Raw genomic sequence first — 18,607 nt, 5'->3', positions numbered from 1 at the left:
CGCGAGAAGGACACCCCCCACTTCCTTCCTCTGCTTCTTCCTCTTTCCCCGCCCCCTTCCCTTCTCCCTCCCCTTCCCCCCTCCCGGGTCGGAGTGTCCCTGCGCCCCACGGGCCGGAGCAGCAGCGAGAGCAGCTTTCCCCGCTCCCTCCCCCTCGCCTCACTCAACTCCCCCCCCCCCCCCCGCCCGCGGAGCGAGGAGGAGCCGGAGGAGAGGAAGATGGCGGCGGCCGCCAGCACCCGCGGTGCCGCGGGGCCGCTTCGAGGAGCCTGAGAGACCCACAGAGGCTTCGCGGGAAGACGCGGCGGCGGAGGATGAGCCTGCAGAGCGCGCAGTATCTCCGGTGAGTGCAGAGGTCGGCCCCGTACGTGGGGGGAGCGGGTTGAAGGTTCGGGCAGGGAGCAACAGACACAGAGGTGGTGTGTCGGCGCGGCGGGGGAGTTGCTGTGTCCTCTCCTTCCCCGGCGGGGAGGCGGGGGTTGCGAGGGGATCCTCGGGGATCCGCGGGAGGGGGCGGGGCGGGCACACTCACGAGTGCCTAGCCCCCGCGGGCCGGGCTGAGTTCCAGCGTACCCAGCTCGTCCCGGTGCCGGGAAGGAGGTTAGGAAAGCGTGAGAATGTGTGTACGCGCGCGCGCCCTCGGGGTCGCGGGCTCGCAGGCGAGGCGGGGGGGGGGGGGGGCAGCGGCGACCCCGAGTGGAGGTGGGTGTGGAGTCTGATCCTGGTGGCGGGGGTAACGTTGTGTGGTGTGGGATTGGCTGGAGCGTTGCTTGGGGAGAGGACGAGGTGGAAGTCCGCACACCTGGGGTGGTGGTGGAGGGAGTGCGGAGAGGGAGAGAGACCTCTGGAAACCCGAGTTTGTTCTTTATACTCGGGTTGGAAGTACTGAAGAATAATGTCATCTGTAGTTAGTTGGCGGGGTGGGGGTGGGAGCATAAAGAGGGGGAATGGATGAGGAAGTGAGGAAAGAGGGAGGTACTATGGACGGGGTTGGGTTCCCCAGAAGAAACTGAGTTAGAATTAGTGTAGTCAGATGATACCATACTGAGAGTTGTGTACGTTCATTAAGAGTGTTGTAAGGAACTTGTATGTCGGAGGTAGACTGACGCATGGGTACAGAGTGTGTGAGAGTATGTGATGGGTGTCTGGGGTGGTGTGAAGGGAGCGACTGATAAACATTATAGGAAGGGGAAGATAGATACATTGCAACCAAGTGCACGCTAGTGAGAGCATATTGAATGGAAAGACACCAGCAGCTAGGAAGGTTCCTTGGAAGCAGAATAGGAGCTTGGACATAGACGTAAAAGAGGATCAAAATTTTGATGACAGAGAAAAACAAGGTGGTTAGAGTCTGAAATTAATTGGAGAGTTGCTACTTCTTAGAAAAGGGGAAGGAAGACCTTAAAACGGATCCTTTTTGTCCTTTGGGAGCAGAACTAAGAAAGGCAGGCTAATGGGAAGATGTTTAAAAAAATGGTTTCATACCTTGTAGAAGAGGGACTTGGTTGGGGTAGAAGTCTGAAATGAGCAGAAAAGTCGCTTTAGCTGTTTAGTGAAAATATTGTGTGATTGGCTTCCTAAAACATATTACAAGAGAAGGTAGGTAGTGATACAGGAAGGTGGCTGTTGTACTTATGAAAGTGGTAATAGTTTCTTTAAGCAGAGTGTGGAAAGGAGAGAATGATGAGATCTTTGAATTGTGGTTGAATGCGTGAGTTTAACAGAGACAGGGTGTGCACAAGTGTGCCCAATGACTGACTTTGGGTAGTTGGAACGATATCTGTAATATTACAGTCCTTTTTCTCCACTATTATCCTTGTATTAACATGTCAGATAAAGTTAATAAATATAACTGTGAGAAAGATCTATGGTAGATGTTGTAGACGGATGTGGAAACCATCAGGACAGTACTTAATTTTAAGGAATTTGCAGTTATTATTAATAATAGCATGGAGTAAAATAAGGCAAGTATCATAAAAGATGCCAGTGTCATTAAGAGTTCAAAGGCACGAGATTATTTAAGCAATTGGGGGGAACCAGGAAAAGCTTCCTTTGTTCATTTGCTCATTCATACACTCATGATTCATCAGTCATTTTGTTGATCACCTATATGGGAGGTATTGTACCAACTGCTGAGAAAAGAACTCCACCCTCTTCTTACAGAGTTTACAGTTTGTTAGGTTTCAAGGAGAAAATGGAAATGGACCTTAAGTATAAGCAGTATTCTGACAGGTGTGGACTGAGAACAGAATCCAAACGGAAGGAAACTGAGCAGAATACTCAGATAAGGGAGGTTGGGAGCTGGGGAAGGTATTCAGACTAGTTAAATAAGAATATAGGGTGATGTAGCTGGAAAAACTTTTAATAGACTTTTTTATAGATTAAGTTTGATCCCTTCCTTTCACAAATGAAGAAAGTATAGATAGCATAATGAAGTCAAAATTGTTGAGGACCATATAGCTGGAACGTGGAGGCTCTGTAACTCACATGTAGGTCTTCTGACTCTGTATCAGCCATACTGTGTGACATGTCTGGGTTTATCCATTCTTACCACAAATATGTATTGAGAGCTTACTGTATGCCAGTCACTCCTCTAGGCACTGAGGATACAACGGTGAATGAAAGAGCAAACATAGGAAGGTATATTCTGGTAGAATTAGGCAATCAGTAAACATGAACAGATAACTATGTCAGGTGGTGACAAGAACTAGAAGGAAAAAGCAAGATACGGATATCTTCTTTTATACAGACAGGGTGATCAAGGAGAGCCTATTTAATAAGGTGCCTATATTTGAGAGGGTCTTGAATTGTGATCTGTAGTTAATAGTTAAAATGGATGGATCATGGAGAATCTGAGATGATTTGTTTAGAAGAGCATTCACATGCTCATAGATAGGATTAGGAAGATGAATCTGTGTAGTGTAATAATGGGCAGTTAGGACCAGAAATAAGGCCGTAGAGTAGAAAGGTAAAAGCAGACTGGGAGAGAGGTGATAATTTTAATGGGAAGATCAGATGGTGTTGAGAGGCTTCTCTGTTAATGTGTTTTATATTTTGTAAATTATCATGGTAGGGAAGACTTATCTTTAGGTTGTGAAATCAGTGGTAGACAACTTGAGATGAGTTTAGTTCCTTGAAGAAGGGAGAAAAGAATAAGAAGGAACACTGTTTGAATAACTTATATTTTACCGCTAAAGTTGAATAAGCAAAACTGAACAGGCACCAGTGTTTTCTCAGTCTTGCACGTCTGTTCTAAGTAAATAAAGCAAATCTTAGGGCTAACAGTTGTCTGGGACTTAGAGGGGATAGGGTAATAAAGACTTGCACCAGCCCAAATTTCCCTCTCTTTTCTTCTTCTTCGGATAATCATTCCATTTAAAGTCTGCTGTGAGGCGGTTAGAGACTGTCTTCAGGGAAACATCATGTTCACTTTCTTTTCTTTGCTGGAAACCAAACCTTTTGGTTTTTAGACAACTTGGGGAGGATGTTAGATACTGCTGAACAAGTGTGGTTGGGGGTATGACAGTTATTCTTTGTGACCCTTGACTTTAGGGAGAATTTTGTTGCCTACCTTTCTCAGTGGTATAAGACCATGACTGGGCAATTTTTAAACTTCATAGCTATAGATCTTTCCTCATGGAGATGAAAATTAGCTTTGTATCAGCTAGATTCATTTGTTGGAGTAAATGAGCTGGGGTGTCTGGCATTGAAATGGTGCATTGTTGGTGGTAAACCAGGGAGTAAGATAGCAGTTTCAGAAGAGTGAGATAGGAGGATATGAGGTTAAGAAGCATCAGTAAGACGAAGATAGAGAGTTCAAAATCAAGGGGACTGAATTAGTCTTGAGTTGCAGAAATAGAGCAGAGATGATAGGAAAGAAAACCTATCTTCTGTTTGGGAAAGAAGGTGATGTTGTGAGGAAATTTTTTTTGTTGTTGGAAGAGAAATTTTTTTTTTTAAAGCAGTGTCTTTTTTTTTTTTTTTTTAAATAGCAGATTGACAAGATTCCTAAGTGAATAAATTAAGAGTACTTTTCTGCATTTTATAAAAATAAGAACTGGTCTTAAAATAAGGTTCTACAAAGAATATGATTGGAAATTTATTTCTCGAAGAAAAATTCAGTCTTTTCTCTTGATTTATGGCAAAATAGAAAGATCTTAAAGACTTTGACACCTCTGTTGAGTGAAAGAAAATGGAATTTTGAATATTGTCCATCTAATAAGGGTGGAAGAAGGGTAAAGATAATCCATGGATGAGATAGTAGGTGATGTAGATCATGCTTTAAAAGAATAGTATTTTAAAGGATAGAAATACGGAAATTAACATATCAAAATTGGAAATGCAGAGATAGGGAAAGTATTGAAGTACCAGACAGGGAAGACATCATCAAAGTTGTTTGGGAAGTCGAGAAAGTAGAATAATCATAGCCAGAGGGAATACCAGCCAAACAGGTCAAATCCTATTATAAAAGGTGGCATAGGTGATACTGAACAACATCTGCTTCTGTCATTGTACTCCCTCCGCCTCTTCCTTTCCTTCCTTCTCTTCCTTGCCTATTTTTGTCTTTTTTTTTTTTTTTTTTTTTTCTTTCTATGCTGTAGGTTTGCCAGGGAGATCCACTTAAAGTTGATCCCTGGTATTAGACCACTTTACAAGAAACATCTACAAATTGTCTACTTTGTTAGAATTTTTTTTTTTTTTTTTTTTTTGCATGGTCCTTCTATTAGCAAAGAGGCTGCATTCCCCTGGCACACTTTGCCAGAAACTTTGTTGCCAGAGGTAGAAATAATGTAACAGACACAAGGTGGTTTTCTGAGATAACAGAAAAAGGGTTGTCATTTAAGTACTCATTAAAATTCAGGGGCACCTGCGTGGCTCAGTTGATTGACCTTCGACCCCTGATTTCAGCTCAGGTCATGATCTCATGTTTTGGGAGTTCAAGCCCCACATTGGGCTCTGGGCTGACAGTGTGGAGCCTGCTTGGGATTTTCTCTCCGCCTCTCTCTCAAAATGAATAAATAAAATAAGTTAAAAAATTTTAAGTACTAATTAAAATAATCCAATATGTTAAGATAAAATGTATCACGGTAAATCTTGGGACATAGGGAATAAAAAAGGTGGAGATACAGGAGCAAGCAGAGCCTTATCCTAGCCTGGGGAGAAGAGCAGGGAAGTTAGTGGGAGCAATTTGGGAGGAATATGTGTACAAAGTAGGTTCTGGAAGATTCTGGTAATTCTGGGCTGGGTATTCACTGTCTCTGGAAGCTTCAAGAAATCCTATAGCACATGCTGATCCTAATTCACATGGTCAACAAGTCTTCCCCTGCCCCAGACCCATTCATGTTTTCCTTGCATGTGACTTAAAATAAAATAGCTCTGGTCCCAGAAAATCAGCCAAATTTACCAGCCAAAAACATGGCTGATTTACCAAACATGGTAAAATTGTTGGAAAAAAATTGCTCTCTCTTGAGGGTTATAACTGTCTTTTTTATTACAATGGTGTTAATGGCATTTTACCTGCTTGAATGTTGAGTGGCTAAATTGTTTTGACAGTTAATTTCTGCTTCCCTTGCGGTTTCAGTTGGATTCAAAATGTATACTTCCTGTCCTAGACTATGTTTCATTGCTTTCTAACAGCTGCTATGTTCTACCTTCATGGAAGAGGAAGCAATTGCTGAGTTTTTGTTTTGTTTGTCTTTTAAGATGCTGTTCACTAGTGTAGCAAGTTTCTCTTGAGGCAGTTTTGGGGTGGAGGGTGGTTCAGACTTTAAAAGGGCTAGTTTGTTTTACAGTGGAGAAATATGTTTGCAGCCTCCAACTACGTGTCTAACCCTGGCTAGCATGGATTAGAGATGAGTGATGTGAATGAGCACCTGAAAATTCAGGTGGGTTTGTTTTCCTGATTGATCTTGTTCAGAGAATAGATTATTAAGCATATGTGTTTTGGATAGTCGATTAGTCATATATCTGTATGTGGGTATTTTGGCAGATGGTCATACGTTGTCATTTAAGTTTTGTAATCAAGCTGCATTTTAGTTGTTGAATTGTTGTGGATAGATTTATCGATGGTCTAGGAGATTGTAACTAAGGGGGGCTAATCAGCAGTTATAGGGATATGCAGGGATGGAGCTTTGGCAAACATGTCCCATGGTAAGTGAGAACTTGTAACCAACTCCTTTCTTGTTAACATGTAAGTGGAGCTCCTTAGGAGGGTTGTTTTCACTGTCCCTTAGACCCATTTTGTAGTCAGTGGGAAGGGTAGATGTTTAAGAAATTGTTTAAGAAAATTTTAGGAGTCTCAAGTAGACTAGACTACTAGTAGACTAGTAACAATTTTGTTTTAGTTTTCTTCTTTGCTTCATTTGGAACAGGTTTCCTAACCATGGCACTTCACAGACATTTTGGGTCAGACAATTCTTTGTTGTGGGGATTAGTCCTCTGCATCATAGGATGTTTTCGTAGCATACTTGGCATTTACCCACTGGATCCCAGTATCATTCGCCCCCATTTGTGACAACCGGAAATGTTCCCACACGTTGTCAGATGTTCCCTCTGAGTGCATATTCTCTCCCAGCTGAGAACCACTGATTTAGAAAATACACATAGGAGGGATATATCAAATATGCACAGCATCAATTCATTTTCTTGTTTTCTCCTTCTTCAAGCCATAGATTACTTCTTAGTAATCTTCCCTGAACTTTTTTCTTTTAGGTGTAATAGGCCAGTTACCATGTTTAAACCATACTTTTAAAAACTTGTACATATTGGGTGCCTGGGTGGCTCAGTTGGTTAAGCATCCGACTTTGCTCACGTCTTGATCTCATGGTTTGTGGGTTCTGGCCCTGCATTGGGCTCATGCTGACAGTGCAGAGCCTGCTTGGGTTTCTCTCTGCCCCTCTCCTCCCTCCCTCTCTCTGCCCCTCTCCGACTCATTCTTTCTCTCTCTCAAAATAAAAACACTTGTACTTACTTTAAATGTATTTTTAAAGTCTTTTATTTTATTGGCAGAGCACAATTATAGGAGCTTTGCCTGTGGGAACTCAAAGATACTGGAAAAAGGCATTTAAGTAACTATAATAGCAGATAAACTGCAAAGTGCTAGGATGGAGAAAGAGGTACTGTGCAATTAAGTATAGGGGAGATCTTTATTCCAGCAGAGGTGGAGATGGGGTCAGGAAGCTATCTTGGAGATGAGATTTGATCTAGGTTTTGAAAGATGGATGAGACTTTTAAAAGTTGATATTAGGAAAATTGACATTTCAGGCAGGAGGAACATCTCATAGTTTCTTTACTCCAAATAATTTTTAATAGTTTATTTATTTATTTATTTTGAGAGAGAGGGTGAGCATGAGTAAAGGAGGGGCAGAGAGAGATGGATAGAAAATCTCAAGCAGGCTCTGCAGGGTCAATGCAGAGCCTGGCATGAGGCTTGATCTCATGAATCATGAGATCGTGACCTGAGCCAAAGTCAGATGCTTAACCGACTGAGCCACCCAGGTGCCCCCCCCAAATTATTTTTAAAGTGTATTTATTTATTTTGAGAGAGAACACACATGCACAAGCAGGGGAGGGGCAGAGGGAGAATTCCAAGCAGGTTTGAGCCTGATGCAGGGCTTGATCTCAAGAGCCTTGAGTTCATGACCTGAGCCAAAATCAGGAGTCAGACGCTTAACCGACTGAGCCACCCAGGCTCCCTTTCTTTCTCACTTAATACTGACAATTTTGTTGCCGTTTTTCTCTGTCTCTCTGTGTCCCTCTCGTACACATCCATCCATCCCTCCCACAAGTAAACATCCAGTTTTTGGCCAAGGTAGATACCCCAGGTCCTGGGAGATAAAAAGAGAATCTGTTGTCAAGTAATTTTACCAGGCCCACAACTATCATATAGTTCATAGATGCTATGATATATACACAGGGGCCCTATGGAAAGTTCTTGGAAGTCTGTTGTTAGCACTGGGATTCTATGATTCTGAATATCTTGCCTTTTATTTTATTTTGTTTTCCTGGTCAGCCTTGCCCAATCAGTGGCAAAAAGAAATGGCATAGCCCTATTCCTCTTTTTTTCTCTTCTTTCAACGTTTCTTTTCTGCAGATACCACATCCACTCCTGTCACCACATCATCATTATTTAAAATCTGTTTAGTATAAATAATTGTGTTAGATCCTAGGGAGGCACACTGGTATAAGATATCATGTCTACCATTCAGAGAGTTTATAAGCTATTTAATGAAATAAGCATAAGCATAAAATAATACAATAATACAATAATAACAAAGTACAGTTGAGTATAGTAGTTTGGAGCATGGTCTGTGGAGCAGAACTGTTTGGATTCAGATCAGCAGCTCTACCACTTACAGACTGCATTACCTTGGACAAGATCCTTAAGCTTTCTGTGCCTCGGGTTCCAGATCTGAAAAATGGTGATAGTAATAGTATTTATCTCATAAAGTTATAAAGATCAAGTGAGTTAACTGGCAAAGTACTTGGTATGGTTCAGGCGCATAGGAAACACTATGTAAGCTTTAGCTGTGGATAACAATGCCTGAAAACTTAATCTGATAATTTTGCATCTCTGCCTTCTGGACATTCCTCATTTTAGAAGTCTTTCTGTCATAGCGAACTCCACTCTCTTAAAGGTAAACTCGTAACCCTTAACCCTTCTCTTCTCACCATGTCCTGCGTGTTTCCTCATTTTCGGCATTAGTGCTGCCACTTTGCATCCTCCCATCAGGTTTAAAATCTTGCAGTCATGTTTCAGTTCTCCAGTGTTCCACACATAAACTGCTCTGGGAAATGTTGTCTTCCTGCTGTCTCTTCTTTTTATGTCTGGCACTGTCGACTTTATGCACGTACTGTTGAAATAGTCTTCCAACTGATACCTTGCCTGCAATTCTCACAGGTAGCAAAAAGAAAGCACTGACTTTGGGTTTTTAAACATTGTCCACTAACATCTCTGAGTCTTGATTTCTTTCTCATTAAAATGGAATACTGATCTCATAAAATTGCTGTCAGTGTTAAAATAATGAAAGTTTATACATGTTTGGCAGATTCTGGTTCTCTTTCACATTCCTCACCTGTCCCCCCTAATCTATTGCATGCTGTTATATTAGTATTCCTGCAAAGCATTTGTATGTTGCTTTTCCTTACTTAAGCTCCTTAGTCTGGCATTCTGGGTCTTCCATAAAATGGCCCTCATCTACCTCTGCCAAATGATATCTTGTTATGTTTTCCTAAGAACCAACTATGCTAGCCAGAGTAATCTACTCATTGGCTTCTAAAGATGGTTTATCTATTCCTGCTTTAATCTCTTTTCCTAGGCCATTTTCCCGGTAGAAAGTACCGTCCTATACTATCTTAACTTAAGCTTCATCTTCTCTGAAGACTTCTGTGTTCTGGTGATTTCTGCATTCTTGAACTTTGTAGTATTTCCTGTCTCTTAGTCATTTGGTTGTATAATTTCTTAAATTTCTAATTATCTCTTTTTTAATAGAAATGAATTATCTTTGCAGCTAGACTATGACAGAGACCATGTCTCAGCATTAAAAAAATTTTTTTTTTCAATATTTATTTTTGAGAGAAAGAGAGTGTGAATGGGAAAGAGGCAGAAAGAGAGGAAGACACAGAATCTGAAGCAGGCTTCAGGCTCTGAGTTGTCAGCACAGAGCCTGACATGGGGCTCAAACCCACGACATGTGAGATCATGACCTGAGCTGAAGTCGGATGCTTAACTGACTGAGCCACCCAGGAGCCCCATGTCTCAACATTTTTAAGTACACAGTGTACCATAATGGGTGTTCAATAAGGTTTTCATGCTTTCTTGTTTTTGCCAAACATTTATGGAATACTTACAAATGCCAGTGCTAGGCTCTGAGAATGAAGAACGAATGAACTGGTTTTTGTTCCTTAGGATAATTGTTTCCTGGAGGAGATGGGTGTTACACAGATACTTCAATATAGTGTGGTAAATTCTATGTTAGATGTTTTCAAGGGTGCTAGAGTACACTGAGGAACTTTTATTGCCTGGGGAGTTAAGAGAAAGCTTCCAGAGTTGAATCTCTGAGCTCAGTCTTAAAGGATGAGTAGGATTAATGAGGTGAAGAGAGAAGGGAAGGATATAGCGGGCAGAGGAACAAAATGAGTAAATAAATGCCTGGGAGCAGTATGTTTGAGGAACTCTAAAAAGTTTGGTATTAGGAATGTTTGAGAGTTTGGTTGATGTACACATCGTGATCAGATTAGACTGCCACTCAGGGTATGGTGTAGAAGTTAAAGAGATTTTTATTAACCCTGTCTCATTCAGCTTTTTGTTTGGGAGTCTAAGGTTCTTTTTTCAACAAATTTGGTCATTAATCTTATGGGAATAATTAGTTAAAAATTAGTTATTTGGAGTTATTCGCAAAAATTAGTTTTTTGGAGTTTTGTAGGAGATGAGAGTTTTAGTGAATATATGTAATTCTGAAAATAACTGGGTTGCTAGGACTTGCTTTCTAGAATCTTCACGTCTTGAATCTAGACATGGAATAGAGGTGGAGGTGAGGGAAGAAAGACTGTTGGGGGGGAAACAAAACATTAGAGACCATTTTTTGATGATTAACATTTTATTCTCACGGTTTAGGCTGGCATTTTTCTTTCTGTAGTGTCTTAAGTGAGAAGCAGGATTCTAAAATCTATTATATGTAAAAAGCTGCTATATTTAATGTGTTAATATCCTCAGTTTATTTCCTAAAACTCCATGGGTTTACTGAACACATAAGTTGAATGCTTTTTCATTCCCTTCTTTTCCCAGAAGCCTAGTATTTCAGTGCTGTTAGTTGGGATAGAGCGAATTAGAATGTGTTTTATTAGTACTGTCTCTTAGAAAGGTCATGAATTATTGCCTAGTTTTTTATTAGGTGAGATACTGTGCATTGATGAGATATAGGTAGAAAGATAATCAAAGTAAAATGCAATTGGAAGATGATATTCAAAGAAGAAATGAGTTAAAGTGTTTGCTTACTTGGGGCAACTGGGTGGGTCAAGTCAGTTAAGCATCCGGCTTTGGCTCTCAGGTCATGATCTCCCAGTTAGTGAGTTTGAGCCTCACGTGGGGCTCTGCGTGGGGCTCTGCATCGGGCTCTGTGCTGATAGCTTGGAGCCTGGAGCCTACTTTGGGTTCTGGGTCTCCCTCTCTCTTTGCCCCTTCCCTGCTCACACTCACTCACTCTCTCAAAAATATTTAATTAAAAAAAAAAAAAAAAAAAAAAAGGTTTGCTTCCTTGAAAAAAATATTTTTAATGTTTATTTTTGAGAGGGGAGAGGGGAAGAGAGAGAGAGGGAGACAGAAGATCTGAAGCAGACTGTGCTGACAGCAGCAAGCCCATCATGGGGCTTAAATTCATGAATCATGAGATTGTGACTTGAGCCGAAGTCGGACACTCAACTGAGACTCAGACACCCAGGTACCCCTTACTTGACAATTTTTTTATTGCTGGTGGGAAAAAATAAAAAGCATCGTGCTCAGAGAACCACTATAGGATGAATTTGAATATAAAAAGGGCATCTACAAAATTTTGTGCATGTGCATACTTATAGTTTGTGTAAGATATTTTATCTATTTATTTATTTTTTTTTTTTTTTTTAAATTTTTTTTTCAACGTTTTTTATTTATTTTTGGGACAGAGAGAGACAGAGCATGAACGGGGGAGGGGCAGAGAGAGAGGGAGACACAGAATCGGAAACAGGCTCCAGGCTCCGAGCCATCAGCCCAGAGCCTGACGCGGGGCCCGAACTCACGGACCGCGAGATCATGACCTGGCTGAAGTCGGACGCTTAGCCGACTGCGCCACCCGGGCGCCCTATTTATTTTATTTTTTAATGTTTATTTATTTTGAGAGCACGAGAAAGCACAAGTGGGAGAGGGACAGAGAGAGAGAGAGAGAGAGGAGAGAGAGAATCCCAAGCAGGTTCTGTGCTCTCAGCACAGAGCCTGATGTAGGGCTCAAACTCAGGAAACTGTGAGATCATGACCTGAGGCGAGATCAAGAGTGGACGCTTAATCACCTGTGCCACCCAGGCACCCCTAGTTTGTGTGAGATATTTTAAAGCAAAATTTTTGTATTTTAATATCTAACTTCTGTAAAATACGTTTTTCTCAAACTCTGCTTATTTTAAATAATTAAAATAATACTATTTGCCTGAAATACTTTTGTTTTTTTGTTTAATATTAATTATTTATTTTGAGAGCGAGGGAGAGAGATGCGGGGGCTCAATCTCATGACCTTAGCCAATACCAAGAGTCAGACGCTCAAGTGACTGAGCCACCCAGGCACCTCTGCTTTGATTTGTTTTTTAATGGAAAAGGGTCAGAACATTTTAAGAAGGAAGCATAACTCAAATGTTAAGGCATACTGGTCATAAATTCTGGTTTATAATAGGAAAGGAAAATAAAATGTGAATAGATTAATTAAAAAAATTTATTGCTTAGGTTGTTTGTAACTCCTACTCAAGGGTCTTTTGGTTTCCTAAGAAAGTGGGGTGGTGTAGGAAGTTGAATGAGCAAGGCCTTTGGATTAAGACTGGCCCAATTTGTGTTTAGATTGTCCTGAGTTCAGATGCCAGCTCTGCTGTGCATGGCAATGTAACCTTGAACCTCTCTAGTTTTAGTTTTCCATTTTGTATTTTCCTTTCTATAAAATGACAATGATAGAATTCTTGGGAGAATTACATGAGAAGATGTGTGTATAAAACAACATAGTAAAGAGCCATTTAGGCTCTTTGTGCCTTAAATGGCTATAGAGTGGGTTGAGTGATCTTTTACTCTGACGTGGGCTACTTTATTCCTCAAGGGTACTGTCTTACATTTTATTAGTGCTTTATACTTCTCAAAATACTTTTATATAATTATCTTCTTAAGCCTTTGTGTACAGTAACTTTGTATAATTCAATTGGCATATTGTAGAGAAGGAAAACAGGACTTATGTTACCTAATTAGTGGCAGAGTTGCAGTTGGCCTAGTCTGCTTCCTCTTTGTCCACTGCACATACTTGGGCAGTGCTCTTAAAAATGAAAAGTTTCCCTTTTGGTATCTGTGTTTGCCATTAATGCTGTCAAATGTTGTATGTAATTTAGATGGCTCACAACTATTGAGTTGCAAATTCATATATTAAAAAGCATATTTCTTAGGTTACTTTAATTTTTTAAAATTTCAAGTGCTAATATAGATGTGATTTTTGCCACTTTTGGCATCCAGAAAAGCAATACATACTTGTTTGAAATAGAACATAACAAACCCCAGAAAATTGTAAGAGTGATCATAATGATCATGCAAGAGAGTGCAAATCAAATCTGGGACAATAGGCATAAATCTGGACTGTTCCAGGCACACAGAAATTTATGGTTTCTCTACCATCCAGGGTTGTGTCACTTTCCAGTTATTTTTTTATGTGGATAGTAACATATTCACATACTTGTATATTTGTACACATGCATATTCTTTAATAACTGAGATTGGGCTATATCATCTGGGTTTGTAATCTGGCTTTTTTTCACTTAACATTTTATTAAAGACATGTTTATAATTATATATTTACAGCATCATTGGAAACATCAGCATACTGTTTTGTATGGAAATACCATAGTTTTCTAAACTGATTTCCTAACTGAAGATTTGTGTTATTTCCAATATTTTATTATTTTAAAAAGTGCTACAGTGAACATCCTTGTACACCCATATCCTTGTGTACACTTATGCCATCCTGAGTGACAGGGTGTGCCCATTTAAAAATACTTTGTTAGGTATAGTGGGCAGAATAGCACCCCTAACTCCCTACAGTATGTCTACATCCTTATCCCCGGAACCTGTAAATATATTCTGTTACTTGGCAAGGGGGAATTAAGTTGCTAATCAGCTAAGTTTAAAATGAAGAGATTATCATGGTTTATTTGGTAGGACCAATGTAATCACAAGGATCTTTTAAGTATGGAAGAAGGAGATAGAAAATAGAGATAGCATTCTGCTGGAATGGAAGGGGTCACAAGCCAAGGAATACAGGCAGCTTGAGAACCAGGTAAAGGCAGAATCATAGAGCCTCCAGAAAGCAACACAGCTGTGCTTGATTGACACCTTGGTTTTTAGCTTACTTGGACCCACTTAGGCTTCTGACTTTCAGACCTGTAAGATGTTTTGTGTCATTTTAAATCCACCACATTTGTGGTAATCTGTTACAGCAACAAAAGGGAACTCGTAATACATAGTACATCCTCACCAGTACTGAAGGTCTCATGCATCACTTTTTTTTTTTTTTAAACAGACTCTTTGATGTATTTATTTGTATTACACAAGGGCAAATCTGTCCAATCCTCTATTGTTTCCAGAGTGTATTCCACTGAACATGAATTCTCTGGGAACTTCATAGGTATTAGGATTCTCAATATTTCCAAGGCAAAATAAATTTAGAAATATTGGGTTACACTGGGTTCTTTATATGGAAAATGGTTATCTCATGGGATTTACTTTATTGATGCGTTACTTTCCTTTTAAAAGTAGCACTGTGAGGGGCGCCAGGGTGGCTCTGTTGGTTAAGTGTCCGATTTCGGCTTAGGTCATGATCTTGCGGTCTGTGAGTTCGAGCCCTGCATCGGGCTCTGCTGACAGCTCAGATCCTGGAGCCTGCTTCAGATTCTGTGTCTTCCTCTCTCTGCCCCTTCCCCACTCATGCTCAGTCTCTCTGTCAAAAATAAATAAAAACTTAAAAAAAAAATAGGTGCTTTTTTTGATAAGAGGGGAGTTACTTTTCTTTGGGTTTAGACCCAGATGTGGACGTAATTTCTTTCTTTTATGTTAATTAGTTTACATCCCCACTTTCCCAAGTGAGGTAAGATGAAAATGAGAGAACAGTTTAGAAGCTAGGAATTGCAGCCGAGCCGAGCCCTGTAAAGTGTGCTTGAAAGGGAGACGGTGTGATACCAAACTAATAAAATACCTTTCAAGTTTTCTGCTCTTCTAGTCGTTACCTCCACTGTTTCTTCACATGTGAAATGATAGTCTTTCCACTATTTGTGGCAACTGGTATGAAGCTACAAGTGATGACAGCACTCAAAACCACGAGTAATTTTCTCTCATTTTTAATGCTAACAGGGAATTGCTTTCTTTTGTGTGAGGATTTACTTGGTTTTGTGTTGTATTTGGGAGATGTTCTGATTTTTGTGGCCATACAAGTATACCCTTTAATATAAATCTTTGTGAAACTTTGATAGGGAGTCTTGAGTTAATATCCTTTATTTTAAATTGTTTTGGTATGTTATTATTTTGTTAAGAATGTTTTTAGGAATCATTTGATCTGTTTATTGTTTGAATGGCTTCTTAATATTTATGCTCTCGACCCTCTGCCACATGGGTCCTCGATGAGCTTTCAGTCACCTGTAGCTTGGCAGTGCTAACATAACTTTTTCGCTTTTTTCAGTTCTGACATGGAAGCTTGCGTAGAGTAGCCATGAGGTGTGGTAACTTACGGAGAAAGGCCGCTGGTTTGTGCATTTGACATGATTAATAAGACTAAGCCAACAATTTTATTTTGTGCCAGACACTATTCTAAACATTGTGTATTAACTGGACCCTCACAGTACCCTGTGAGAGGTATACTACTGACTTCATTTTATAGGAGAGCAGAGAAGCAGAATAGTTAGCCCAAGGTCATGTATAAAGTAGCTGAGCCAGGAGTCAGGCTCCGGAATCAGTGCTTTAACCATGCATCGTATGGACTATACCTCTATAGTTTTATGTTGTTACTTGCTTAGGATTGTAGGATTTTGTTTTTATTTTATTTTTGTTTTATTTATATATTTATTATTAGGTAATATACGGTAAAACCTTGGTTTGCAAGCATAATTTATTCTGGAAACATGCTTGTAATCCAAAGCACTTTTATATCAAAGCTAATTTCCTCATAAGAAATAATGGAAACTGAGATGATTTGTTCCACAGCCCAAAAATATTCATATAAAAAATCATTACAATACTGTAATATAATACAAGATAATAAAGAAAATACAAAATATAAAGAAAAATAAATTAACCTGGACTTAACCTTTGAAAACCTTCATGGCTGGTGTGAGGGAGACAAGAGAGAGGAGGGTCATTGTGTAATGACTTTCACTATCACTAACGGAATTGCTACTATTTGTTGGCTCAGTGTAATCTTTTTCTTTTCATGCAATTTTAACAAGGAACCTATCCAGTGACACTTTTGCCTCCTTTTGAGGATTTTGCAGAAATGTGACATTGCATTGTTGTTAAACAGATTCATCACTCACACTGCTACAGCCTTATTCAGGTGGTGCTTTTCTACAAAATTTTGCACTGTTTCCCATATTTTACACATCTCCCCAATCTCATTTGAAGTGAGGGATTCCTCTGCCTTTTGCTTCTTCTCTTCTGCAGACGAGATGCAGACGTAGACTTCTTATAAAATCTTGTAATTTTGGCCACTCGTATACCTCATTCATACTCCTTGATGATTTGCTCCTTCCCTCGTAATATCTTCTTACCCCCTTTTCAACGGGGGGATTACCCCCCTTTTTCTGCGGGGGGGGCCATTGTATACGCTCATGGATGTTGACTACAGTGCAGTATTAATAAACTCTTGTCATTTACTGTATTGAATGTAACTGGCAATAAGGCAGCAGAGGAAAGGGTCTCTATCTGCAGGCAGCCTGACCTGGGAAGAAGCAAAGCATTCCTAAGCTTATTCTTGTCTGGAAAAGCAAAGGACTGTCCAGAGGCGCTTCAAAGTGACAAAAAATACGCTCGTGCCAGTGGTGGGCATCTTCCAACGTTCTGAAAAATCACTGATTTCTGCCAAACACCACAGCCTGAGACTAAGCATCTGAACATGAGAGACGATCACCCACAATCCCACAGTGAGCGAACAAGAGAGAGAGAGAGAGAGAGAGAGAGGAACCATTGGCTCATTGTGATCATGTGACATTTGGCATCACGTACTACTTGTATTGCAAGACATAGCTCGTTTATCGTTTATCAAGTTAAAATTTATTAGAAATGGTTGCTCGTCTTGCAAAACACAGAACACGCTACTCGTAATCCAAGGTTTTACTGCATTTGTATAAAACATTTAATATGCACAAGTATATTGTATATATAGTATATACAATATGAACAGACTTCTCAATCTCAACCTTCCTAGTGCATTTATTTTTTGTAGAGTAATAAGGGAGAGGGCAGGGTAGTTCTGCCAGAAGGGAAGCAGAACGGGGAGACCTTTTATATTTGTAATAGATGAATTTAGACTGCTTTGAACTCTTACTGACTAGTTGGCCTGCTGTTTTCTCATAGCTGTTCTTCTTACAGTCTCTGCCTTCAGTGTTTACTTAAATGCAGTGTATTTCCCAGGACCTTTGGGAATATTGAGAACCAGAGACTGTGGGTAAAAACACTCCTGACCCACCTGGGCTAATAGGACAAGTGCAGAATGACTTTCCAGTGTTTTTGTTTTTGTTTTTTAACGTTTATTCACTTTTTTGAGAGAGACAGAGTGTGAGCAGGGTGGGGGCAGAGAGAAGGAGGCACAGAATCCAAAGCAGGCTCCAAGCTCGAAGCTGTCAGCACAGAGCCCAACATGGGGCTCAAACTCACGAACCGTGAGATCATGACCTGAGCCAAAGTCGGACGCTCAACCAGCTGAGCCACCCAGGCACCCCAGTGACTTGCCAGTGTTGTAACGTAAGTACAGAAGATTGGGATTTCCTTTTCCTTATTGTCTTGGTTGATTTATTACACAGAAGTGTTCAGGTGTCAGCTTCTGACACTAAGGAACATGATTTTACATGTATGAAATTCAAATCTTAAATAATAAGTTGCTTCAAAAGGAAAATTCAGTGTGACTTTTTATTTTTTTATTTTTTTTTTTCAACGTTTTTTATTTATTTTTGGGACAGAGAGAGACAGAGCATGAACGGGGGAGGGGCAGAGAGAGAGGGAGACACAGAATCGGAAACAGGCTCCAGGCTCCGAGCCATCAGCCCAGAGCCCGACGCGGGGCTCGAACTCACGGACCGCGAGATCGTGACCTGGCTGAAGTCGGACGCTTAACCGACTGCGCCACCCAGGCGCCCCTCAGTGTGACTTTTTAAAAGTAACAAATTACTAAAGCTTACATATGTGGCCTGACATCTTTGAATTTACCATTTTCCTGCTTAAACACGTAGTCAGCTGAGACTGAAAGAGTAAGACTGTGTTTTTAACTCTAGAAAAGGGACAACCTTCCTCTACTTATCTCACAGGCTTAACTTTTTTCATGTGACTTCACATTGTCCTTGAAAAGTTCCTTCTTCCAGAAAGTCTTTCTTTGAATCATCTTAGATTTTGTCAGGTGAATGAGCAGATGTTTCTCTTTATTCTCGGTACTCTTTCATTGGTTACATCACTTTGTGTCTGTTCACTGTTTTGTTCCATGTTAGCCTTGGAAGGGAGGCCTTTCTCGATTATCTTGGTACAACTTAGAGCAATACTGACAATCAGTAAATGTTGACCAGTAGTGTGTGAGCTCATACTGCAAACATTTTGAAATGTATTAATTTCTCAGAATGGCTGATACTTGTTTTCAAGAGATGC

General features: G+C 40.3%; 1 protein-coding gene across 6 annotated transcripts in view; it reads left to right on the top strand.

The window, feature by feature from the left end:
* The first annotated feature begins 26 nt into the window (after positions 1-26).
* Positions 27-18,607, top strand: part of SMG7 (SMG7 nonsense mediated mRNA decay factor) — a 91,622-nt gene continuing 73,041 nt past the window's right edge. For 2 of the 6 annotated variants that reach the window (XM_058700956.1, XM_058700954.1), the window contains exon 1: positions 27-343. Coding sequence is in view for 1 of the 6 variants with exons in the window: in XM_058700950.1 (XP_058556933.1) it covers positions 315-343 (29 nt within the window). In the remaining 5 variants the exon portion in view is untranslated. The remainder of the gene's footprint in view (positions 344-18,607) is intronic. The other 4 variants (XM_058700957.1, XM_058700955.1, XM_058700958.1 and 1 more) reach the window with 4 other exon arrangements.

This window comes from Neofelis nebulosa, chromosome 15 (assembly GCF_028018385.1).
Source record: "Neofelis nebulosa isolate mNeoNeb1 chromosome 15, mNeoNeb1.pri, whole genome shotgun sequence".
NCBI classification, from domain to species: domain Eukaryota; kingdom Metazoa; phylum Chordata; class Mammalia; order Carnivora; family Felidae; genus Neofelis; species Neofelis nebulosa.
The sequence above is the reverse complement of the archived record's forward strand: the minus strand, read 5'-3'. Positions and strand labels throughout refer to the sequence as shown.